Here is a 24,624-nt window from a genome sequence, read left to right on the forward strand (position 1 = left end):
CAGGTCTTTATCGCAGAGGACACAACGTGTCGCAGCAGGAAAAGCGCAGGTGTGAAAAATGTAATTAATAACGGATGAATTCCATTTAGCTGTTTGGGTTTCAGGCTCCTGGTGTTTCGTAAGCGGGTTCATCACAGCTCACTGGGACATCTGAAGATGACAGAGCCGTCGTTAATGTTACCAAAACACCTGTGCTTCAGAGCCAACATGTCTGCAGTGAACAAGGCCTAGTTGACAGATGTTGATATATCTTTTTACCAGTATGTACACACACACACACACACACACACACACACACACACACACACACACACACACACACACACACACACACACACACACACACACACACACACACACACACACACCGTAATCAGAGGATCTATTACATCGGGTGCATATTGTAAATACATTTTAAAACGTCATGACGACAGTGACAGAGTTGCCCTCCCATTAGAAATCTTTATTAAGTCACATCGATATGGAATGGCACAGCATCTTCACTTCGTCCAAAAGGACTCACATAAAATGTTAAAAGTCAGTCATCAAAGCTGCTCCATATATACAAATAATTAAAATTAAATACAATAGCCTTTGAAAAGTAAAATAATCATTATAAATACAAAAAAAATGTACAAACTATTTTTTCCCCCCATTTGTATTTCCCTTGTTCTTTAATGTACAAGGTGAGGTTTTTCACTAGTGTTGATCAGTTGTGTGTTAGTCCCCCTCCCCCCCCCCCCTCTCCGTGTTCTCACGTCTTGATGAGGCCTTCTAGAAAGTCCTTTTCCACCATCTCCTCGATGTTCTGCCGAGCTCGACTCCAGAAGACTTTCTGGCTCTCCAGTTTGTGGCCCTCCTTGTGGCCGGGGAAGGAGCCGTCTGCGGGGTTGCGGTTGTAGGCGGGACCTGTGCGGCAGCTGGCCTTGCTGTTGAACACCTGGCTGAGCAGGTTGAAGAAGGGCAGCAGCTGCTCCATGCTGCGGATCACGTAGAGGGTCAGCATCAGGTGGCCCGGCTCCCAGGACAGGGTCCGGGTGGAGCAGTCCTCCTCGGGGTTTTTCTATGGTGGGGGGGAAATGGATTATACAAATGTATGTGCCCTCCTGCGGCCTGAATTAAGTGGGTGGGGCCTTGAATGAGCGTTCCCCTGCACATACTGATAGAGTCATTTGTCTCCATCATTTAATAACCTTGTGTAGACAGGAGGGGGGGGGTACCTTGGCTCGTTTCCTCAGCAGCTTGGCCAGTCGGACCACGTAGGGTTTAAACTCTCTCTGGTGAGTCCCTTGTCGCCTCACTTCCAATCCTGAATCATCTGAAGCCTCTGGGATGAAGGCCCAGCGGTACCTGTAATGATGCAGGACTCACTCAGAAATAACACCAATTTTCATCCATTTAACAAGTCACCAGAGCTTTGAAAAGGAGCAATATTCACATGCATTATTCATATCCTAGCCACGTACTGAGATATAGAAATTATTCCATTTAAAATGATCATTGCAAATGATCCAGGCTGCATTCATCCATCCCAAATAGTGACAGGCTAGCATTTTAAACTAATTATCTCTGTAATTGATTCCCTAAGCCAATCACAGAGACAGTTATGAGCAAGGCTCGTCTGTACTGACATCTGGAACTGAGGCAGGCTCTCGGGGGGCAGGGCCAAAGCCAGGTCCAGGAGCTTGCAGGCAGACAGATAGAGGTTGAGCCAGCGCTGGCTGTTGTAGGAGGTGGAGAAGCCGTTCCCACCAGAATAGGTGGTCTCTAACCCGGCCACGGACGGCCCCGACGTCCTACAGATGGACAGGAGAGGAGAAATCGTCACGCGAACACAGGCAGACGTGATTTTATTATGCTGCAATCCAGTCTGTATCATCAAAAGATAACGCACCTTGATATGTCTTCGTCTGCCGTTAGCTCCTGCTCCATTAGAAGAAACACCTGAACCTGCAGGGAAACACATGTAGAATGTGTGAATGAGTGTGTGTGTGTGTGTGTGTGTGTGTGTAAAATATGTGGAGAGGGCTGAAAGAAAGAAACATTTAAAGACGTATCGAGTGAGCCGAAAAGAGGAAAAGGAAGAGACTGCAGTCAGCCACGTCTAGTTCTCACCAGTTCAGTGATCATGGTGGGCCACAGCGAGGTGAGGTGTTGAGGTGACATGCGCAGCAGCAGCACTCTGAAGAACAGGAACACCTGAGCATGAAGGATGGGCACCTGAGGCAGACGCAGGCTCTCCACCAGACGCTCTGAACAAACGACGGAGGAGGCGGCGAGTGCAGTTAGCATGACACAGACTCACATTTATGGGGAATACACCAGGTTGAAATCTACCGAAATTGTCCTTTAGGCTTCATTTATATGTCGTTTATTGTGGGAACGTGTACACAACCTGTATACAGCACTAGTACATGCGTGCATCGTTTACCTTGTATGTCCGGCAGGTACTTCTGGTACTGGTCCACCTCACTGCTGTAGATGGTGAAAGCCAGGCGTTTGAGCAGCATGGCTCTCTGCTCCAGCTCAGCGTCTCTGTTGGTGAACAGACTCAGAGAGCTGCTCTGAGCGACAGCCACCCGGGCTAAAAGGGAAACGGAAACACACACACACACACACACACACACACACACACACACACACACACACACACACACACACACACACACACACACACACACACACACACACACACACAATTAGTCTATCTGGTAGCTATTTAACCTGCTAATACGCTTTAACTCACTAGGTCTTTTCCTCATCAAGGATCTAAGGAGAGTGGGTGTCATAGGTTGTAAAGCTCCATTGAGGAAAGAGCGTGATTTGTGATATTGGGCTGTATAAACAAAATGGACTTGACTTGTTTAACTATGTCACGTCAGCATATTTCTTTTGCAGGTGAATGAATGGGTTACAGACTTAACAGGAGTGGAAATAGAAGTGTGTGCTCAGGATGAATTGTGCCTGAGATGAGGCATGAAAAGGGCAAAACTCTCAGCGTCCTGTAAATGTCACAAAGAAACAGATGATGTGCTAAACGGTCTGCGATCACACCCGGTGGTCATATCTACACATTTAGAAATGAAACTAAAGAATCGTTAAGCTTACTCATGAGGTCTCTGAATGTGGTCTTGTCGTGAGTCATCAAGTGGTCAATGATGGCTCTCCAGCTGAAGAATTAGGAAAATTAAAATGAGTAATTAATTAACAAACACAATCCCCCTTACATCTGGCAAGAACATGGACCAGTCCAATGTTGATAGAATATTTATTTAAAATGTGTTTTTGACTTTAATGCATCTCTGGTGTCCTTGAGTTGTTATTCTGACCTTTACAACAAAGAGCAGACTGCCAATAAATATCCTCTATTAACATAATGTACGTGCATTCTGTATGTCCCTTAAAACTGACAGGGAACACTCAGTCATGCTTCTTATTCATTTCTAATTGAACATTTTAAAGAAAATATCAAATCCAAAATAGGTCAATATCCAAGATCTTTGTTTGATTCCACTTTATGGATGGATTTCTAGAGAAGTCACCAAAGAATAATATAGCTCATGAGCAATTAATAATCAAATTATGCTCAAGCTGTTTGAAGATTGATGAAATATATAAATATATATATGCATCACATAACATTTAAGCTCCATGTTAACGGCAGTTGCGAACCGTTTCCTCTCCTACTCACTGGCTGACGCAGGAGGAGTCCATCTGGAAGAAGGTGTGGTCCATGAAGAGGTCGAAGGCCTCCTTCTTCCAGGCCCGGCGGGTGTACTGGTACCCACTGAGGCTGCTCAACAGTTGGATGCAGGCCCGGTAGCTGGGGGCGTTGTGAGCACTGCCAGGAGAAACGGCTTTCATTTAACATTGACATTTCATGTGTTGCACCCTGTAAAAAGGTTCATGGTGTACAAATAAATGAATGTGACGTTAAGACGTTAACTTATAAAATACAGAAGGAGTAAGAAGACACCCCCCCCCCCACCTGTGGTTGCGGAGGTAGGGCACTACGTAGTGCATGATATTAACCAGCAGTGGGATCACCCTCTCCTTCTCGTCGCTGTAGAACACCATGTCCAACAGATGAGCCAGCACCTGGTCACGAAATACACTCGCGTCAGTTGGACACACTTCCAGTGGGCACAAATTCAAAGTGGCCATTCGTCTCGAAGTATTGAGCTCCTTTATTCCTTAGCTGGAAAAGTATATTCTGTATATGCAGTGAATTGCTGCACCAACTATGACAAAGTGCACTGCAGCATTATGTTGATGTATTGCTTTGAAGAAACGCATTAATCCATAAGCTGCAAAAAGCAGTGAGGCACAGGCAGGATCTGCAGAATTAGCTCCACTTTGAGCTAAAATAGCCAAGATGGAAGACGGTGGTCTCCGATTTCAAATGTCCAGCTCATGTACATCCAGTGGACTGATTCATTGGTCCACTAATAATAATTGAAGTAGAGGTGGTTAGAGTGTGTTAGTGTACTGGAGGGCTGCACCTGAGAGCAACAGGCCTAAACATTGCTGCTAAATGTGAGTGAGAGAAGCAGAAGAAGAAGAAATAACGGGCGGGGCCGCTGACTGATGGCCCGAGAAAACAACAGGAAGGAAGGAAGGAAGGAAGGAAGGGAGGAAGGAAGGGTTTTGCTGAGTCACAGAGACATGAGTGTTTTACCTCGGCCAACAGTGTGAGGGCGTGAACGCTGTACACTGATGGAGTGAAGCTGGAGGCCTCCATCACTGTGAGCATTAAATCTACAAAACACACACATAACCAAACGTTAGCAGCAGCTACGTAGCGGGGACAAATACGAGTACTGCCATGCTGAAGCATGCGGCCACTTTGATCAGAAGCATCCAAGTGCTCCGTTCTGACCCCTCTCACATCCAGATTATTATTTTACACTTGATTTAGCTGGATTACATTAATCCCTGACATTAAAATACATCTCTGGTACAAACATGGAAATGACCTTTCCCTTGCCAAAATACAGATTCACCAGAACACAAATGTTTTTTTTCTGTACACATAGCTGTGTGTGAAATGGATGTAAATAGTGTTAAAATTGAAACTAGACTTTACAAAAAATGATATTGCATATTGAATGACACCGATACGGTCTTCATTGGCACTTTCTCCAGTGCAATCAGTGGCTGGAAGCAGCAGCGCACCTTCTACGTCAGCTTCCAGGTTGGCTCCATCCACGACTATCTGGGGAGAGGCCTTCACCTCCAGGTTCCTCCTCAGCCACGTGGTCTGCTCCAGAGAGGAGCCTGCGATCGTCCCGATGGCCTCCACCACCTTATGGGTCACATCCTGCACACACGCAAAGGTACATCCAGTTACTCGAGTTCAATCGGATCGTTTCTACTCTGGTTCACTCTGTGATCCTGTATGACTACAGAGCAGGAAATGAAAGTAGAACTTGTCATTAAGAGGATGATAATGTATGTTATTGAAGATAAAGGAAGGAAATATAATATAATAACAAAATGTGATGGGAACAACAGAGTTGAATAGTGGTCAAGGTGGCTGCAGTAATTACCTGCAGCTCCCGTTGGTCCTTCTTGCTCTCCAGATTGGGGTTCTTCAAAATGAACTCATTCAGAACTCTAGAGAAAACAAAGAAAGGGAGGGTCATGTCGAAGAAGTTAACGCTGGTGGAATCTCCACAGACTGATTCATGCAGATCCACACTGTGACCATTTAACTGAGAGCAGACCACTAACAGACACAAAACAAACAAAGTATATTTGTACGAGTTATAGCCAGATGTTGTGACTAAACTGGGACATTACACAATTAAAGAGAAGGAAGAGAAACCGACCCGAGTATAAGAAACTGTCCGGGGGCCGGCAGGCCTAACGGTACCGAGTCCTTCAGCAGTGCCAGCAGAGACGGCCAGCTATCCACTAAACTGGACACAGAGATCCTAGGACACAAACAGGGCACATACATGAATGCACAGTAAAGAGGTTAGAAGGCAGTAGTGGCCTCTTTCACATTAAAAAGGATATACAGTGTGAATATAGCTCACCTCTGGACATAGGCATAGAAGAACTGCAGCATGCAGACCTCCAGAGAGAGGTGCTTCTGTGGGGAACGGTGAAGAAGTCATGAATGACTATGAACAAGGTGAAACTAAGACACAAGTATCAAAGAGTGTGAAAAACTGATCTAAAGATTGCACTTAAAAAACAACTTTAACTGCAATAAAAATGATTTATGTCGTTGTTTATATGTTGTTGTTTGTACGGTTTGAATAAATCCATCGGTAGAAAGAACTAAAGGTGTCGTGTATTTCCTGGAGGGAGTGATTCCCACCTTGTCCTTCGCGATGGCAGGCGGCTGCTTCAGGACCTCTTTGACCGTCTGCATGACCGTCTCGGTGCGCATGGCGCTCACCGAGCGGACCAGCTCCACCAGCAGCAGCTGCTCCTCACTGGCTAAAGGAATCACCTGAGAGACACGGCATTAATGAAAGTCCCATGAAACAGAGATATTATTACCTTTGTCAAGATATATTATTGCATAAATCAAAGTGTTTCACCTCTGATCACACCCAGAATCACTGATGGGTGTGATCTGGTGGTGAAACACTGCTTTGTAGCTTGGTGTTAAATTCACTCTTTAAATACATTTTATTTTGACATGTGAACAGAAATGGATACACTTCGCTGCTTACGACTTTCTACTTTTTCTTGACACACTGTTTTTAGAACACCCACCTTGTTTCTGACTGGAGTCTTGACCTGTTTCCTCTCATTCCACACATAGGCAATTGCTGCCATGAAGTGAGCACCGTGGTTCATGGAGATTGGACCCAGCAGCTCGAGGATTTGCTGCCGCAGGTTCTGTAGAACAGAAGTAAGCAAGGAGGTTAGGTTAGAGTTCAAACAGCTGATGACCTACTGTGTAAGCAGTTTTGTTTACAGGCAATAGTGTCACTAGTAAAGTCCTGTAAGGATCTTCCAGAGCATGTCACAACATTTCATCTTCAGATGTGTGTCACGCGTCACATTCCAAGTTTATCCAGTTAACGGACACAAAATCAATTGTCAAACAACGTTATCTGCATTCAATTTGAGCTGCTGTTGCGTTTGAGTAGTCTACCTAATGTGAAATGTTCAAACGGACAAAGGTGTTTGTTGCAAAAGTAAGTTTAACAAGCAGCTTTTTAACGCCTCCTGCAGCAGCACAGGCCATGTAATCATAACAAATTATGGTCTGTAGAGGATAAAAATCACCACATTATCGCACTGAGAATTACATTAGCAGCCCACCTCTGGAAACATTTTAAATAATATCATCTGGATATGGGTAATAACTTCTAAAAAAATAAAAAAATAAATGTTCCTCAGTGCCGGTAATGAGATTCAGTTCTTACCGCTGAGACCAGTCATCAAACTATTTTATATGGAGTTATAGTAGAAAATGTAAGGCCTGGCTGCCCACACATCACACCTCTGGGGTTCTTCACTTTGCTGAGTTTACTGTACACCACAGTGTCCTGTTCTATAGCTGACCTATGGTAAGTGCTGCAGGAGACATTTCAGGTTATCAGAAAATATATGCGAGCTATCATTGCATTTCTTCTGCTTGGGTAAGTCTTAAATGAGTCAACTCTCTGAACGCATGTTGCCCGGCGCACCTTAGTGGAGCCCAGGTTGATGTTGGACGTAGAGGCAGCAGAGGCAGCGGCTGGCTTGTCTGAGCTGTCGGCCTGGTGGAGGACGCTCCACAGCAGGGTGACGGAAGACATGATGGTGTGGAGGATGGAGAGGATGCCGGAACGAGCCTCGGCCAGGTGCTTCTGGTCAACGCTCACTTGTAACTGAGGAGGCGACAGGACAGTCGGTCAGTATACCGTTAAGCAAAGAAGTAGAGATCAAGCATGTCTTAGTGCAAATCAAACTCAGGAATATAACAAATTAATGTATGAATTGCAGCAAAGGAGGACTGCATTCATAATTGCTGTATATTCAGTGTGTAGTGCAGTGTGCAGAGGTTGTAAACAATCGCTGTGGAATTAAAAGAGCAACTTGTTGGTGCTCGGCGCCCTCACCTGGTGGTACTGAGAAGTGGGATCCAGCAGGCAGTAATGGATGATGGCTGTCACCCCCTCCAACACCGTCAGAATCAGGTCAGGAGGGATGCAGAGAGCCATCCACTGGGGTCTGGAACATAGAGGGAGGGTATGCAGTCTTTATGTAAAAAATATTGATATGCAAAATTCTGAATGCCAAACATTTTGATCACAATTGGTACATCAGATGATATGCTACACACTACAGCTATTGCATCTTGTGGTCAAGAGTGCCATCTGGTGACCAAACCCTTGCTCAGCCATTGTATTGCATTGTACTGCCTGTGTGTCGTAACAGTATAGCTCATCAGTACGGTCCGTGTAGATGTTAATACCTGGTGTCAGTCAGTCCGGTCTCGTAGCGGTACTGATGAAGAAGATTGTCCAGGTTCCTGCACAGCTGCAGAGTGACTGAGGCCACCACCCTCCTCAGCACCCTCCCCATGTACGGCAGCGTGGCCGTGATGAGTCCTATCCACTGGGGATGCATCTTACACGCGTGGTGCTGATGCAGCGCCCTGATCACGGCGCACAGGAACATCCCCTGCGCCGTGATCGGCTGTCCGTGGAGGTACTGCAGTGATGTCATTGGCTGCTGAGGGTTGACGTGCTCCACCTCCCCGCCCAGGATCTCAAACCCGGCCCCGGCGGCGCCTCCCGTTCCGACGCCTCCCGCCCCTCCTACCACGGGTCCCCCTTCTCCTCCTTCGTCAGCCGGCACCAGGACCCTGTGCTCGAGAACCACCAGGCTCTGCAGCAGTCTGAGCAGCTGAGACTGGACGGCGCTGCAGCTGTCTATCTGGTCCTCTGACAGGTTGATGACACTGTCCTCCGACAGACCTTCCTCCACCGTGGCCACGTTGGCCCCCGCCGCCTGCTGCTCGTGCCACTTCTGGGCGCTGAATATGGAGGAGAGCAGGCAGTGGAGAACTACTTTCTGGACCTTGCACTTAGAGAGGACGTCGCTGATGAAACTAGCGAAGCCCTTCGCGGAGCCACCGGTGACTTTGACCAGCTCGCTGAAAAGGAGCGTGAGGACCTCCACGCTGGTCAGCTGCATGGCCCGGTTCCCTGCCAAGTCCTGAGAGCCTGCTGTCAGGTGGGCAGAGTAATAGCTCCTTAGGAAGTACAGACAGAGTGAGATGATGATCTCCAGGTACATGGCGCTGCGGAATGAGTGGGAGTGGGAGTCCTGGGGGATGGGGCAGTAGAAGTCTTTGCCCATGACGGAGACCCTGTGGCGGGCTAGGAGGTTTTGGAGCAAGGACAGCTGCGGAGTGTAGGTGTTGTTGATGCTGGTGGTGGAGATGGCACTTACGAACCCCGAGGGAGCGGCTCGGAGCATGGCTGCGATGGCCGACAGGGCGTGGAGCGCCCGGGAGGAGTCGTACAGCTGGAGGTAGAGCAGAACGTGCTGGTAGAGAGGATGGATGTTAAAACGTGGCGGGGCAGAGGACGCTCGGCGTCCCGTGACACTGACCCCCCCGACGGTCCCGACAGAGCCGCCGCTGGGTGAGCCGGTGTCACTCTCGATCTCCGACACCTCACCTTCCCCACAGCTGTACCAGTTCTCTAGATCCAGGCTGTCCCCGAAGAAAATACTGGTCGGCCGCAGTTTTTCAGCTTGAATCGCCATCTTTCTCTGCCTCGCCTCCTCTTTCCTCTTGGCCTTCTTGATCTTGGGCTTGGCCCCCGGTGACTTGTCCGCCAGCCTCTCCATGATCTTCCCTTTAAGGCTGAGCTGGGTGCTGCTGTGGCTACGTTTACGGGCCTGAGGGTCGTCCACCTGCAGGTTGTGGTCCGGGTTGGCGGGCTCGGAGCCGTCCGGCAACGTGACGATGGAAGGTGACGAGCTGTGACGGGTGATGCCCTCTCTGTGCTCGTCCTCTGCGGATAGATCAGGCCGCGTAACAGAGAGGAAATCCAGCGTGCCTCCAGCCAGCATCTCGGGCAGAGTCTGGTGGTTGGAGCCTGGAGGAGGTCCAGAGTCAAGACGGGGACCAGTGGAGGTATCGGAGGAGGTGCTGTCTGTGTCTGTCTGGGGCCAGTTTTCAGGTTGAGATGAGACTTCAAAAAAAGATCCCTCGTCTACTAAACTCAAAACACGGTCTATCAGCTCCTTTATAACAGAGGACACAGCCTCCTCTATAGAGTCCTCGGACATGTCACAAGAGGAACCGGGCTGTTGGTCTGAGCCATTGACTGTGCTGCTGGCAACCTCCGGTTCCTCAAAGCTGCAATTTTCCACTGTAGAGGATCGAGAACCACTGGACTCAGAGCTCTGGAGCTCCCCCTGCTGGACCGCAGGCGGATATTCACCAGCTAGATGCAAGTTCTCGCTGCTCAGGCTCAGCAAGGACAGGCTGTCACTCAGGGGGTTGACAGTGAGACAGAACGGCTCCATGTCCCCCATCACCAGGCCCCGGAGCTCCTCCTGTGTCCCCATGTCCCCTTGGATCTGACCGAAGTCTTATGAAAGAGAGAGGAGAACGTTTCTGTCACAAACAGTCAACGTCGAAACAATTTGCATACAAAATGACGCAATAACTTCCAGTAAAACTGAAAAAGCAGTATTATTGGTATTTTGCTTACTGTCGGAGAAGCCAGAGTCCCTGGTGTAAAGGGGTTCTGATGCCCCTTGTTCAGGTGGTTCAGGGAAGACCTGGGCCCAGTGGCGCTGGGCCTGGACCCTCTGAATGGACACTCGGTGGGTCTTGGGGTGGAGCAGAACTAGCAGGAGGGGCTCTAAAACCCGAGCAATGTCATGTCTCTGAAGAACCTGATTCAGCCAAGCCCGGCCAACAGCGCTAGTACACGGATCCCAGTAACTCAGGCTGTCCAGCATGATGAAAAGAGATCTGTGAAGGACAAAGGGAAAAGAACATTTACAGGAAGGGCACTTGATGCAAACTGTATGAATGGAAAATCCCTTCAAATGAACTCAAAACGTTTCTCTGTGGCCGTATACCTGTCAAAGGTGCGATTAAAAGGCGAAGATTTGGTGATGTTCAAATCTCGCGTCAAATGCCACAGCACAGAGAACTTCACGTGGGCCTCCAGCTGAATTCTCTGAAAGAAAAAAAAAGGTGCGTGAGCATGGATTTCATTGACAGATTGGGACGAAGAGCGTTTCCACTGCACTAACCTTGTCTCTGTGCATGAGCTGCTGGCTGATGACGTCCTCACAGATGCTGGAGGACGGCACCAGGTTGTGGAGCTGGTAGAAGAGCTCGACGCTGCGCTGATGGTGCTGAGGAGTTCCTTCACTCAACTGGTCCCACAGGATCAGAGCTACACTCTGGGGGAAAAGATTGGAGATTAAACAGGGTGAATAAAATAAAAAAAAAATAGTTCCATTGTGACCTAAAACGAGACCTCTACCTTGAAGAAGTTTGTCTTGTCAGCGATGTACTTTAGGATTCCCTGAGTGAGCGGTGGCCTGATGACGACGGCTACTCGACCCTGGCTGGGGCTCATGGACTGGGCGGGCTCGGAGCTGCCCCCGGACGCGACGCTCTCGGCGGTCACCATGGCGACCGACTGGGTGAGTCCCACGAGGTCCATGAGCAGGGAGATGGCCACACCCTGCAGGCTGAAGTCACTGGCCAGGCAGCAGGCATCCATCAGGGTCTGCAGCCACGCTGGCAGACGGACCTGCTCACTGTCTGTATGGAAGCAAGGCGCGTATAAAGTCCACATACAAAAACAGAGGGAGGATATTACACTGACAGACATTTACCTGACAGCACAGTAAATGCATCTTGGACTCACTGGTGTTATTGATTCCAAACTGCTCTTTCCAATTAAAACACGACAACGGTTTGCAGACCGTAAGTACTGGCACTACTCTTTGAATTTTCGATCAGTCGGCGTTTTTGGCACTTACCAAACTGCTCTTCCTGTGTGGGCGAGGACTTGAGATTGCCCTCTGCGATGTACACAGGGAAACTGGAGCATTCCAGGAAGAGCTGGCAGGCAGCGGTGAAGGCAGCCACACCCTCCCTCTGGAGGAACCCTGCTTCTGAGCATGACTCTGTATGATCACTGTGCTGGGAGCCTTCTGAAACCAGGGACCCCGACTTCATGACCTCGCCTCTTTCCCCCTCGGCCTTGTCCCCCCGCCCGGGCGTAATATACAAGGTGATGAGTCGGGAGAGAAAGTGCTGAAAGTGCTCCAGGCAGCACTGCATGACCGGTTTGTCCAGAGGCTTGGTCTGAGACGGGCCTGAGGAGCGGCGGCCCGTTTTCACTGCTGGCTGGTGCTGAGCGCTTTGCTCCGCCTCCTCCGGGACGTCGCCCTGGTACTGGACGAAGTCCGTGAAGCCACTTTCGGAGCAGCGACCGCCGGGAGGGTTTTCCCCGTCCTCAAACACCTCCCCGCTGCCAGGTCGCTCCAGAGCGGAAGGCAAAGCCTGCAGGAGGACAGAGGAGGATGCGTGACGAAGAGTAACCAAAGCCCCGATGACGGCAGTGTTTCCAGTGAGCCAGCAGCATGCACAATATCTGTGCACCTCAATGCAATGAACTCTTTGTTAAGACGCTACACTCGAAATGTCGTATCAAAATGCCCAAATGATCCAACAGCTAGGATTCGATGGACAAATAGAGAGACCTGCACTAGACAACAACTATATTGAATGTATTCATGTTTTGCAGTTATGTCCTAATGAAAATGATATGCTGTGTGCTGCAAATGACCATAGTAGGGTTTGGCAAACGATGTAAATGTAAATGAAATATTTCGGCATACCGATTGTACCGACAAGTCTATCCCTTTCATACCTCTGACTGTTTAGGGTCGTTGAAGGCAGTGTTGCAAGATTTGGATTTTTGCATCAAGCTTCATTTACCATGTGATGGGTTAGCTTATTTGTCCGGTATGTGATTCTGTAAAAGACAGAATTTCTAGCTAGAATTTAATCTATAAACATAACTAGCCAGACACCGTGACAGAAGACTTGATCCATATCCCCTATATTCAGTAAATGCATACCTAGCCATTAGTATTAATAGTGGAGGCCTCTAAACAGACACAGTGACCTCGTCACTGCCCTGTTCTGTACACTGGTCATTATACAGTGACGATGTCTACGCAGCTGTTGGGCTTGACCTGAGGCAGAGCTGTACACCAGGCCGGCGTCCCGCTGCAGACAGACTGGGGGAAGTCATTTCTTAATGTTGTTTGTAACAGTCAGCCTTTAGGAGCCTGAGGGCGTCCTGCGGAGCATTCGGATTGAGGCAGTGTTCACATTCTGGAGCCTGGACTCAGATGGCACGTTAGACAGCAAATTCTCTATATGTCCCTCAGGGTGGGGGGTGGGGGGGGGGTTGTAGTAAGCAGTCAGTGGATGTATGTGGAATGTTTTCCACTCCGATGGATACGGCTCACCCAGGAGGCATCGCTCGCTCGTCTACCCCCCTTATCCCTCAGAGAGAAAAAGCGAGCTGGGCTCAGCTGTCGGTTAACCATCTTCTGTCTTTCTACGCGTCCTCTCTTCTGTCCCTCATGGGCCTACCTCCATCTATCTAGCCCCCGATCCATCTCCCGCCAGCGGACTGTTTGACTGAACCTAAAAATCGCGCCTCGCTGAGCCCTCGGACACTTAAACAACCAGGTCGCTGGACGGGGACCAGGAGCAACAGGATGGCCAAACGAAGCGTTGGGTCTGAACAAGTCTTCAAATGCCTCGTGTCGAGGGAGTGCTGGATGACAGGGCCAGTCGTGGGACCACCCAGCCAAGTGCAGCACAGGCTACAGAGCTGGAAGGGGCCCTGCTCAGGGACCAGGGCACACCATCAGAGCCTGAACTGATGGATTTTTGGGCAGTAACTTGTAGGGGAAGTGGGTCAAACTGGGATTTGCTCTGAGTTGGGCAGCAACAGGGTCTATGCTTTTATCAAAAGATTTTTAAAGGATCAGAGACCAAACGGAGTTATCAGCTGGCAGGGTGTTTCAAAGTAGTGATGCCCCGGCATAGCAGGGGCATCACTCTTGTTTTGGTGCTCGTGAACAATTTGAATTTCAAACTGACCGCTGAAGCGAACAGACACTGTGATCTTATCGTGACATGACACGACACTTTGTTTCTGACGGAGAGGAGCGGTTCCCTTTCAATTTTGTACAACTTTTTTGTTTTAACACTTTTTTCCTCACCCGTCTGTCCTCCTTGCCTCTGCTCTTGTCACTTGCCGAGTTTGAGCGATTGGCGGTGGGGTTGGCGTGGCCCTGGGGGCCCGGTGGCAGGGCCAGAGGGGACACCAGCGGCGGCTGCACTTTGCTGAGGATCTTGGAGCAGAGACGAAGGCAGTGGGTGAGCTCCCCGAGGCCCAGGGCCTGCAGGTGACCGGTCAGAGCCGCCACCATGCGCAGCAGCAGCTGAGGAAGATGCTCCGTCTGGATCTCTATGTAGGTCTCCTGGAAACGTCGGAGACGAACAGACGGGGAGTTAGGACGCGAGAGGAAGTGAGGTGCAATTATTGGGTATCTAGAAGGAGGTGAACCTGATATAATGTAATCATGGCCCTCAACTAAAGCCGACGCTGGACTTTTACTGACGCCTTCAAAATGATTGATTTAATACAATCTGGGTTAAATATTATTAAATACAAATTAACATCTCGAATGATCTTCTCATCCCTAAAAAAAAAAATCTGATAATATCTAATTATGGCTTAATTTATTATCAGGACAAAATACTATCTGCTACTGTCAGTTTTGGCCTAAAAGTAAGAATATTAAAAAGCCTGTGATAGTTAGGATGTAAAAATTCAGCCGTTTATACGTTGTGAGAACATTCATCCAAAGACATCTTTTTTTGTTTCTTATTTAATTCTAGTAAAAATATATACAAGGTTGTCGTTGTTTTCCTTTAAACAAAGAAGGCTCTGCACACTTAGATCCACTTCAAGTATTGAATGATGCATTTATCATTAAATAGATTGGACCTGTGGACCTAAATGTACAGACCCTTCTGTTCACTTTGACGTCTTCTCATCAGTTTGGTTTTAAACAAATATTTTGACAAGCAAAACACATTTTTATGGAAAAAAAAAGAAAGAAAAAAAAGCGCAAACTAGAGCAAACAAATCATAAAATGAGCATTATACCATGAAGTAAATTAGAGGAGTCATATTTCTTACAAATATGTGAGCAGTGCAATAGCATGTAACTGCATGCATGCTGAACAGAAAACACACTGGGCGGAGATTTCATTTTCACAAGATCCACACCAAACAGCCAGGGTAGGTTTTCACCACATGTGATGACCGTTACAATCCCACTTCCTCCTCCGGATCATTTGTTTTGGCATTAAAATATGACAGTCGTGTCTGAAATGATCACTCAAAGCAGGGCAGGAACAAAGGCGGCCTGAGGGATGTTGGCGGGACGTTGCAGAAATGTTATCGGAGCCTCAGTGAAGCAGGGTGAGGTGAAAGAGCAGGAAAGAGCAGTACTTTACCTGGCAGATTACCCTCATGCTTCTAGTAGGCTTAAGGAGAAAGAGCAGATAGTTTGAACAGACAGGAGCAAGCAGAGCACAGGCCACACATCACCTGGTTTGCAGAAACACACACACACACACACACACACACACACACACACACACACACACACACACACACACACACCCTTTCCCTCTCTCACTCGCTTACAAACTCACAGCATGCAAGGTTCCCTTTGTTGCTCACTTTCTCACACACACACACACACACACACACACACACACACACACACACATTTCCAAACTGTTCAGATTGGAAATACTGTATAGACAAGCATATTTCTATGAGGATGCAAACAATATTTTGGCAGGGGAACAATACACAGGTATTTTTGAACCTGTGTAGAGATTGCGCGCGCACACACACACACACACACACACACACACACACACACACACAAACACACACATTAGGAGGAGGTGCGAACACACACCTCCTTATGTTACATCCCAGAACTGGAATTATAAAAAGGACGTGTGTGAGCTAAGAGGGCAGGAGAGACCGAGAATGAGATGGAGAGGACGAAGACGAGGGACTGTAGAAGAGGGGAGAGGAAGGATGTGGTGGAGAGAGACACACACACACACACACACACAAAAAAGGAACATTTTGAGGAAACAGAAATCTATAAAGGAACCGCATGGAAACGTTAAAATATGGGGAGAGAGACTGAATAATGACAAAGACAACAGCATGAAGATGTGAAGGAAAAAAAAAAATGAATGGAACAAATAGGTGTAAAAGTTTAAATGGTAAAAAGAAAGTCATGGTGGAGTAAAAGCAAGGACAGAGGGTGGAAGACAGAAAATGTACGATGGACATTTAGAAAGACAGACATAAAGATACATAAAGAGAAAAAGACAGACAGAAAGAAAGAGAACTACAGACGCACAGAGAGAAAGACAGAATGACAAACAAAAAGACTGAAAGAAAGAAAGATTGACAGAAATACAGAGAAAAAAAGACAGACAGAAAGACAGATAGAGAAAGACAGACAGAAAGAAAGATGGAAAGAAAGACAGAAAGAAAGACATTCATTCAAAGAAAGAAAGAAAGAAAGAAAGAGAGAAAAGAAGAAAGAAAGAAATCTCACCAAAGAGACAATATCCAGCAGGAAATCGACCAGCTGACAGAACTCCACCAATGAGAGCTCTGGAGGATCTGAGCTCCCAGCATGCCGTGGTGCATGTGTGTTGCTGTTCACTGTCCTCCTGCAACACAGCCGTATTTTAGATTATTTTAAGATGGCGGGTAAAACTTGTGTAAATCTGTGGATCCACTGTGTTGGATGTGAGAAGTGGAGTCCTGAAAGACATCTTGGCACACATGAGGCCCCTGGGAGCAGCTGAGCAGTGCACCAAAACTACAACAGCAACACTGCAGGACAGAGCATCACTATCTCAGAAACATGACAGCATCTTCTAGCAACGTCTGGAGTTTAGACCAGTCCCAAAGTGGTGACTGGAGTGTTCATGCACTCGTGGATTTGACCAAACAAACCTGCAGCACTCCTCAAACCAGCGGGCGATGTAGTCCCACATGTAGTACGGCTCAAACGAGTTGAACAGGAGGTTGGCCGTTTTAATCAGCTCCGCCGTCTTCTTGTTCTCTCGTAGTTTACTAAGAAACAAGGTCACATTAGAAAGAAATGAACAAAAACAGCCATTATAATGTTAGCCATGATTTACTTATCATGTAAAAATATAAAATGATTTGCAATTCAAGTTCAACACTTGGATGTAAAATATGAAACTTTGACGGACAAAAGTTTGTTGGACATTTTTCATTTTGTTGACAAACGTTCTTCAAAAATATTATTCTACGTCGCAATTTTCCATATTTTCCATACACCTTCTGTTGTATGTTGTCACGCTGGTTTTTTTGCACTCAGGATATATCCCATCAGTTAAAGTATTACTGAAAATGTTCTAAAGCTGAAATTATTAGATGTTATTTGCTTTAACATATCCCAGTTGTTCTATTCTACCTTTGTTTTTCTACGACGCTTCAACAACCAAACCTCCATCGTGACGTGTATTTCATTTTTAATCAGACGAGTGGACTGACCTGCTGAGGTGTGTGTGGTCTTTACTGAACGGACTCTGGTTTTGGAGGTCCAGCTCTGTCCGGCACTGTGTGTGAAGAGTCCGAAACACCTCGATCAGAACATCCTCCAGGATCGCTGGACCTGGAGAGGCGCATATAGATGATGATGATGATGATGATGATGATGATGATGATGATGATATACACATTGGCTGTGTGACATATTTACAACACTAACTAGACTGCTGGTGTCGACGTATTGATCGGCTGCTTACCAAGTTCCGGTTTGTCCAGCAGACTGATGAGGATGCGGAATGGCTTGAGGTCGTGCATGAGGATGCTCTCCTCTTCCCCGCCCCGGGCCTTGCCCTGCAAGATCCCCACCATTGCCTGAAAACACACACACACACACACACACACACACACACACACACACACACACACACACACACACACACACACACACACACAGTAAAATATCAGTAAACTCCAGAGCATTTTATGTCTTATTATTATTTTGCCTATATTTATTTGGCAGAACCAATTTCATATTTGCATTGAACCCCCTTTCATTATTTTTTATTTCTGGGTGTTTCACGCTTCGTCTGCCACTTAATGGTGTGAAGCCAAGAACAGACGGTCTCTGTAGTACCAACCTTCTCCCAATGGAGGGAGCTCCAATAACTATTTCAGAGCAGATGGCAGATGAGCAAACAAAAACAAATTCAAAAACCCCCCAAAAAAACCACATTCAAAAGCAAAACTTCCCCTCCTGGTCGCTCTGTTTCCAACCCCTGGAGTACCAGAACTCATCACATGCCAGGAGGGGTAAGGCTGTTTTGAGCATGATGGGACAGACTACACAAAGTGAGTGTGTGTGTGTGTGTGTAAAAGTCTTTGGGAGGACGGGGAACTTCAAAGGGACACACTGCTGGGAGTAGAAGAGAGCAGGACGTATGTGCAAACCCCAGAGAGGACGTGGGAGGTGTGGGTGGAGAAGGATTAAAGGGAATGGATAAATTGCGCAGCTGACAAAAGAGAGCCAGATCTGCCAAACTGAAGACGAACCCCGACCAACACACACGCACACACACACACACACACACACACACACCCCCAATCATCACATACGCACACGTCTCACATCTCAGGACACATTTAATTTGGGGATTTTTTTTTGTTCCGGAAGATGTTTCATTGGTGACCTTTTTTTTTTTTTGCAGTTAGCTCACCTGGACGAGCATGTCTTTAGAGAAGGTGTTGAAGTAGTGGCTGGCGTGCTCCTCTGGGTTGCTCTGCCGAGTGCTGCGGGGGCCTGTTATCGCCCCGTTGTTGTCGAAGCCTTCAAAAAAAAAAAAAAAAAATTCAAAGACATGGAGTTATGATGGTGTAAACACTCAAGATGTACATCCAGAATATTCAAGCACAAGGCAAGATCATTCATCTGCATCTTCTTTGTAAAGTCCTAATGACTGTTGCTAACATCACTCAAATTTCAGCCTCAGCATAAATAAGTAAATCTTGGACTGCTTCACACTATAGAAGCCAGATTCAGAGAGGCTCGTCAAACTTCGATATCACTGAACAGTTAAAAACTGTTGCGAGATCCAAATAGCTGGAGCTGGCCGCAGGATAATGTCCCATTCATTGTGGAAACAAACCTCCTGTGACTGGCCCAGAATCTGGCTAACAACTGGAATTAGAATCACACTGTACTGTCTGACCCTCACCTTCAATCACGTTGTGATTCTCATCACTTCTGTTGATCTAAAATCTGACATATTTTAATACAAGTTGCTTTGGAGGGGAGATTACGCTTGATACAGTCAGAGTCCATCGTTAGCCATGCAGACACTTACCAGCATGTTCATCCACAGAGTGTTGCAAACAAGAGAAAACACAGTAAGACAACGACCACAGCAGATACAAGACTACTGTGTGTTCCACACAACAACACACTGTGGGTACATCCCTGTGTTCTTTGACTCTCTAAACTTCACAATATTCCAGGAATAACATGCTATGTTGGAACCCCGGCACATCGGAATGTCAGTACTGGGTCTGTGTGTGTGTGTGTGTGTGTGTGTTTCGCACCCAGCAGCCAGGCGTAGAGTCTGCGGTTGAGCGACATGTCTCTTCTCAAAACCACATGCAAAGCTGCAGACAGGATCCGGATCATGTCAGGGCGAGTCGCCTGAACACAGCAAAACAGAACAGAATATTTTTGACTGATTCTCTCTCTCTCTCTCTCTCTCTCTCTCTCTCTCTCTCTCTCTCACTCACTCACTCACTCACTCACACTCACACTCACACTCACACTCACACACACACACACACACACACACACACACACACACACGTCAGATCAGAGTGGATTCCCGGCCCTGACAGGTCCAGAAATGTTTTGGGGTGAAGGATTTAACAAGCAGCCAGCGTGAGTCACCACCAGTGACCTCATCACGATCAAACCCATGCAGATGCACACAGACCGAGACACGCACACACATCTGGAATCACATCATGATACTAGCCGATATATGAATAGCTTGATATATCAATATCAGCCAGTTAGATACTTTGCTCTAATAATTGTAAGGCACACAGATCACTACCATCCTGTAGCTACCACACAGGCTGGCGGGTCTAACCAGACCTCATTTCACACAGCTGTCCTTACCTGGCTCATGTGGAAGGGGAAGCAGAAGAGGATCAGGTCCAGGGTGCTCCTCTGCACCAGCACGCTTGAGTCCTGGACTGAGGTACTGACCGCCTCCACCTGGTGAGAACAGAGACACACCATCATTCAACATTACACCGTTAACGCATTGGAAGCGATTGGTTGACACCCTAGGTTAAACACGTGTCAGACACTACTCCTCACGTACCATGAGCTCGATGTCGCTGCCTATGACGTAGAGCTGGTCCTCCATGGAGAGCTTGCGGTTGAGGTGCAGCAGGACAAAGGACACCCCGGGGAGACGCACGGCAGGGCTGGTCAGGATGCTGCCCCACAAGGCACTGTAGAAGGCCGACTGCTCCACGGCCGCCGCCACCTTCTCCAGCAGGGTGTTGGTTCTGACGGAAAACGCAAAGAGAGGAGACAGTGAACGCCGACCTTCTGCCACACAAGCACCGCGGAGGCAACGCAGTCCGCAAAGCAAAGCCGGCACCCGGAAGTAAAAATGAATTAAGCAGAACCACAAGGAGAATGTTACAGCTGGTTATTTTGGGGTTTTATTGCCCCTTGGTCAGCATAACATCTCAGAGCACAATCAAAAGGAACGGAGAGAGAGAGAGAGAGAGAGAGAGAGAGAGAGAGAGAGAGAGAGAGAGAGAGAGAGAAGCGTCATTCAGTGCTGGTGAGCTTTCTCTGAACAGCAGCTCACTCCCTGCTGTTTATGAGGCCAGTTGGATCTCATGGTGAAGCTTTATTTCGCCGTTTCCACTAACCGAGTAGGGTATCTCATCAGCATCTATACACATACATAATACATTTAAATTTGGGTAAATACGGTGATATTGTGATTTAGGCTGATAAGACTCAAATGTGTGGAAACTAAATTGTTCTAACAGCAACAGGAAACAGCGACAGGATGTGGTAGAAATAATGCAACGTCCTGTTAAACTCAAATGAAGACTAAGACACTGCAAATCTGATCGATGAGAAACAAGATGAGAGTGTACATGTCGGCCGCTATGAAGAAGGAACAGCACAGGTGTTACTATGAACATTGATTACATCTGGCATCGCTTACTGAGACATTAGATCTAGTGGGGCCATTGTTAATCGAATAATCAGTCACACCTGTAAACCATGTAATTCCACCATATAAATGATGTCATTGTGGCTAAAGCTGTAACCGCAGCGCCCTCTAGAGGCTGTGAGACTAATTAACAGTACCACTGATGAGACGAATCCTTCCCCTGAACAAATAACAATGTGAATATATTACATGACTATGACAATATATGACAAATAGACATGAGGAGAACACTGTAAATTACACTTGAGATTTCTAGAGATCGTAGATGTAAACGGCGGACACACACACACACACACACACACACACACACGTCTGCAGGTAATTCCTGGAATCCAACGATACACATGTTTTGAACTGAAGAGACGGAAGTCTGCGTCTTGAGTTTGAAACGTTAGCCGTGCAATGACTCACACATCTCATTTATCATTCATACTATCTGAAATCAATTCCCTTCCACATTATGCTATAAAAGGCCTTCTCCTAATGGCCTGTTCCAGTGTGCACATCGGAAGCGTTCTCTCTTCTTTCCACCCCTGCTCTTCTCACCTGTCGTAATACTCAGAGCCCTCCTCCAGGCCGGGCAGGACCCCGGTCAGCAGTCCCTGGAGGCCTGGCTTCAGAGTCTTTCCCAGGGGCAAGTAGTAGGTCTCGTAGAGCCCCAGCAGCACCGGCTTCACAGACATGGCGGCATTGGAGAGTAAAGGGAAGAGCCCAGAGCTGCGGTAATAAAAAAAAAAGATATCAACATAGCAGAAAGCTTCATGTCCAGCAAAACTACCGGCCAGGGCGAGTGGAACTACAGTGTCACCTGTAAAGAAAGAGGTCTTTGGCCAGCCTCTTGGGTCCGATGATCTTGAAGATGATCTCGTACGTCTCCAGGGCCTTGCGGTGGACCCCGCTGGGCAGGGCCGGGTGGAGGCATTGGGCCAGCCGTTTGCCTATCGTCAGCTTCTTGGGAACCACTTGGTATTTTGCATTGTTCTGCAAAACCTGAGACAGACGTGGTGGATCTGAATTAGATGGGACGTTATGCTTCTTGTCATGGCATGCTTTTGCCGTATACAGTAGTGATAGTGTGTGTTTCTATGTCGATGCCTTCTGGACAGCTTGTAAATCTAGTGCAGTGTATGATGATGGCGGCCTGACAGAGATCATCACCTTGTTGAGTTTGCCCAGTGCAGAGATGAGGTCCGCCCACTCACTGGAGTACTCAAAGTTCTTGAGGGCTTTGTCCACGGCTGCCACATAGTTCCTGTACTTGGAGTCACTGAGCAGCTCCACTTCCTCTGCATTCATTCTCCTGGGTGGTTATTGCGCTAATGTGATACACCAGGCACACATATGTACATCACACCTGCAATTTGGGGAAACAATAAGAAAAGAATCAGAACAGAAGACAGAGTCACATACATCAGGATGGAGCAAAGTCTGACACAAGCGGCCATTTACGCCCTTTGCTTTTTACGCTTTTGGAAATTAAAAAGATACAATTGACGGACAAAAACCCTGCAAAGTTGCACGAGGATGAGTAAGGTCATCAACTTTCACACGGTGCTTATATGCCACGCCTCCTACAATGCGGTCTTTCAGGATGGAACACTTTTCTGTTGAGAGGAACGGCGCCACAGGCAACACATTTCTGCAGCTGGTGAACAGGAGAGGGTTGAGTCTGACCGGTATTTCACATCACAAGGCAGCACCATGGAAACCGGCTCTTGTTAGTGCACAGTGGTGGTGGTGGTGATGGTGTTTAGTCCATGCTACACTGAGGCATCCAGGCTCTCAAGCTTCCATTACAAAAACGTAAATACTGTCAGACAAAAGCTACATTTGCCTCTCTTTAAAAAAAAAAAAAGTAGTTTAAAATGTTGGGTTATCAAGTATATATTTGACTTGTCACAGCAAAGGTGGAACTATTGACATTAATGACGAGTCTGTGCCAATAGGTGGGCCACGTCAGTGAGGCTAATTAATGGTATTACTCACACCTGTGCTTGTCCTGCTGTGATTATGTCAAAATGTCTGCCGTGAAAAGAGCCTACAGACAGACTGAAAGGAGTCTCATGTTTGAACGTTTGAGAAGTCCACTTATTAACTAACCCTAGTAACAGTGCCTCAAGGCAGTCTTATAACGTTATTTGAAATGTAACGTTGTATGTGTGTGAGACTAGCTTGAGTCTCGTTGAGCTCACTGACTCGAGTATGGCTGTCAAGCATCAACAACACACTGCAGTGCTGTGGAGCAGGTATGCACACCTGTCGTCCGAACTACAGCAGCCGTCGCATACCCGTGTTAGCGTTTTGTAGCGAAAAAAAAAATACATGACGACATGTATTATAAACGCACACTTAGCTTCAACGCGTTACTACCGTTTTGACTTGAGCGAGGCGAGCTGATACATTAACGTTAGCTAACAGCAACCTTGTCACGAGCTAGGTGAGGTGACTTCCGCTAACGTAACGTTACATTGTAGCGTTAACAAATTAAGCTGATATAATAGCTTACCGTTATACGATATAGGACAGCCACTGTCATTCAATCCTGCGCCCGGTTGGCTGAGTGGAAACGACTGACAACGTCAATAATATGAGCAGCAGGCTAGCTAACGTGAACGTTAGTAGCAGGTTGTTTAAATGCTAGAGATGCAGGGCCCGGCTCCGATGTCACCCGTTCACATAAGGTCCATTAACAAGAAGGCTTTGGAAGCAGACAATAGGTAATTGTAGTCTACATATTCTTATTCCTCTTTGTATTGTCCGGCAGTGTGTAAATAAACACTGATGAGCGCATCAGTAGCTTCCGCTGCCAAAGGTACAAAGCGAGGCGATTGACAGCTCCCAGACTGCACTGCAGATTAGCTGTACATCCAACCACAGCGTCCAACTGATCCGGTCTTCCGCATGGACGTCTTCCGCCTCCCAGCTGTGTCAAGTTACCCGACGTCACACAAAATAAAATCGGAAATCATTTGCTTTTTCCTCAAAATAAAAGGGAATGCCTTCCACATTTTAAAAATTCCACTTTGACTTTTAACAATTAGCCTCCCCATATTTTGGTATTATTTTGTATGATCTTATAAAGTTACCTTATGATTCAACTGTTCAGCTGTAACATTCATTTTAATAAAACAAGTATAATTATTATGGTCATAGTAATAACAGATTAATAACAATAATAACCCGGAAACAAAGTAAAAAAAAAACTACCACAGGCCCCAAAA

General features: G+C 47.1%; 1 protein-coding gene across 3 annotated transcripts; it reads right to left on the bottom strand.

The window, feature by feature from the left end:
- Positions 1 to 386: 386 nt before the first annotated feature.
- On the bottom strand, positions 387 to 24,261 carry dop1a (DOP1 leucine zipper like protein A). 3 transcript variants are annotated; one of them, XM_068730026.1, is made up of 38 exons: positions 23,910 to 24,261; positions 22,562 to 22,757; positions 22,212 to 22,393; positions 21,950 to 22,120; positions 20,525 to 20,714; positions 20,317 to 20,415; positions 19,734 to 19,833; positions 18,872 to 18,954; positions 17,915 to 18,029; positions 17,661 to 17,781; positions 17,094 to 17,213; positions 16,687 to 16,804; positions 15,551 to 15,580; positions 14,245 to 14,505; positions 11,977 to 12,502; positions 11,472 to 11,755; positions 11,236 to 11,388; positions 11,059 to 11,159; positions 10,683 to 10,948; positions 8,426 to 10,559; positions 8,070 to 8,181; positions 7,656 to 7,838; positions 6,733 to 6,858; positions 6,329 to 6,463; positions 6,042 to 6,097; positions 5,832 to 5,936; positions 5,550 to 5,616; positions 5,176 to 5,320; positions 4,679 to 4,758; positions 3,989 to 4,098; positions 3,692 to 3,841; positions 3,109 to 3,170; positions 2,432 to 2,584; positions 2,116 to 2,252; positions 1,895 to 1,950; positions 1,632 to 1,796; positions 1,221 to 1,350; positions 387 to 1,063 (listed from the first exon to the last, which is right to left on the bottom strand). In XM_068730026.1, exons 2-38 carry the CDS (start codon positions 22,697 to 22,699, stop codon positions 755 to 757), a joined length of 7,473 nt encoding a protein of 2,490 aa, XP_068586127.1. In that variant the 5' UTR covers positions 22,700 to 22,757; positions 23,910 to 24,261; the 3' UTR covers positions 387 to 754. The 3 variants fall into 3 exon arrangements, with proteins under 3 accessions (XP_068586127.1, XP_068586126.1, XP_068586129.1); XM_068730025.1 differs by having other exon boundaries at positions 18,872 to 18,981; XM_068730028.1 differs by lacking the exons at positions 19,734 to 19,833; positions 20,317 to 20,415; positions 20,525 to 20,714; ... (2 more) ...; positions 22,562 to 22,757; positions 23,910 to 24,261 and adding an exon at positions 19,499 to 19,518 and having other exon boundaries at positions 426 to 1,063; positions 18,872 to 18,981.
- Positions 24,262 to 24,624: the final 363 nt, after the last annotated feature.

The sequence above is a fragment of the Cebidichthys violaceus genome, unplaced genomic scaffold (assembly GCF_023349555.1).
Source record: "Cebidichthys violaceus isolate CVI_PGR_0920_01 unplaced genomic scaffold, fCebVio1.0.p SCAF_49, whole genome shotgun sequence".
NCBI lineage: Eukaryota > Metazoa > Chordata > Actinopteri > Perciformes > Stichaeidae > Cebidichthys > Cebidichthys violaceus.

Bases quoted from the DNA above. Each gene is read 5' to 3' on its own strand.
- dop1a (XM_068730025.1), bottom strand. From the start codon at position 22,699: ATGAATGCAGAGGAAGTGGAGCTGCTCAGTGACTCCAAGTACAGGAAC. The intron at 19,834-20,316 runs GTAAGGACAGCT...TGCTGTGTTCAG, and splicing joins TCCCCTTCCACATGAGCCAG to GCGACTCGCCCTGACATGAT. The intron at 6,464-6,732 runs GTGGGTGTTCTA...CGTGTCTCTCAG, and splicing joins AGACTCCAGTCAGAAACAAG to GTGATTCCTTTAGCCAGTGA.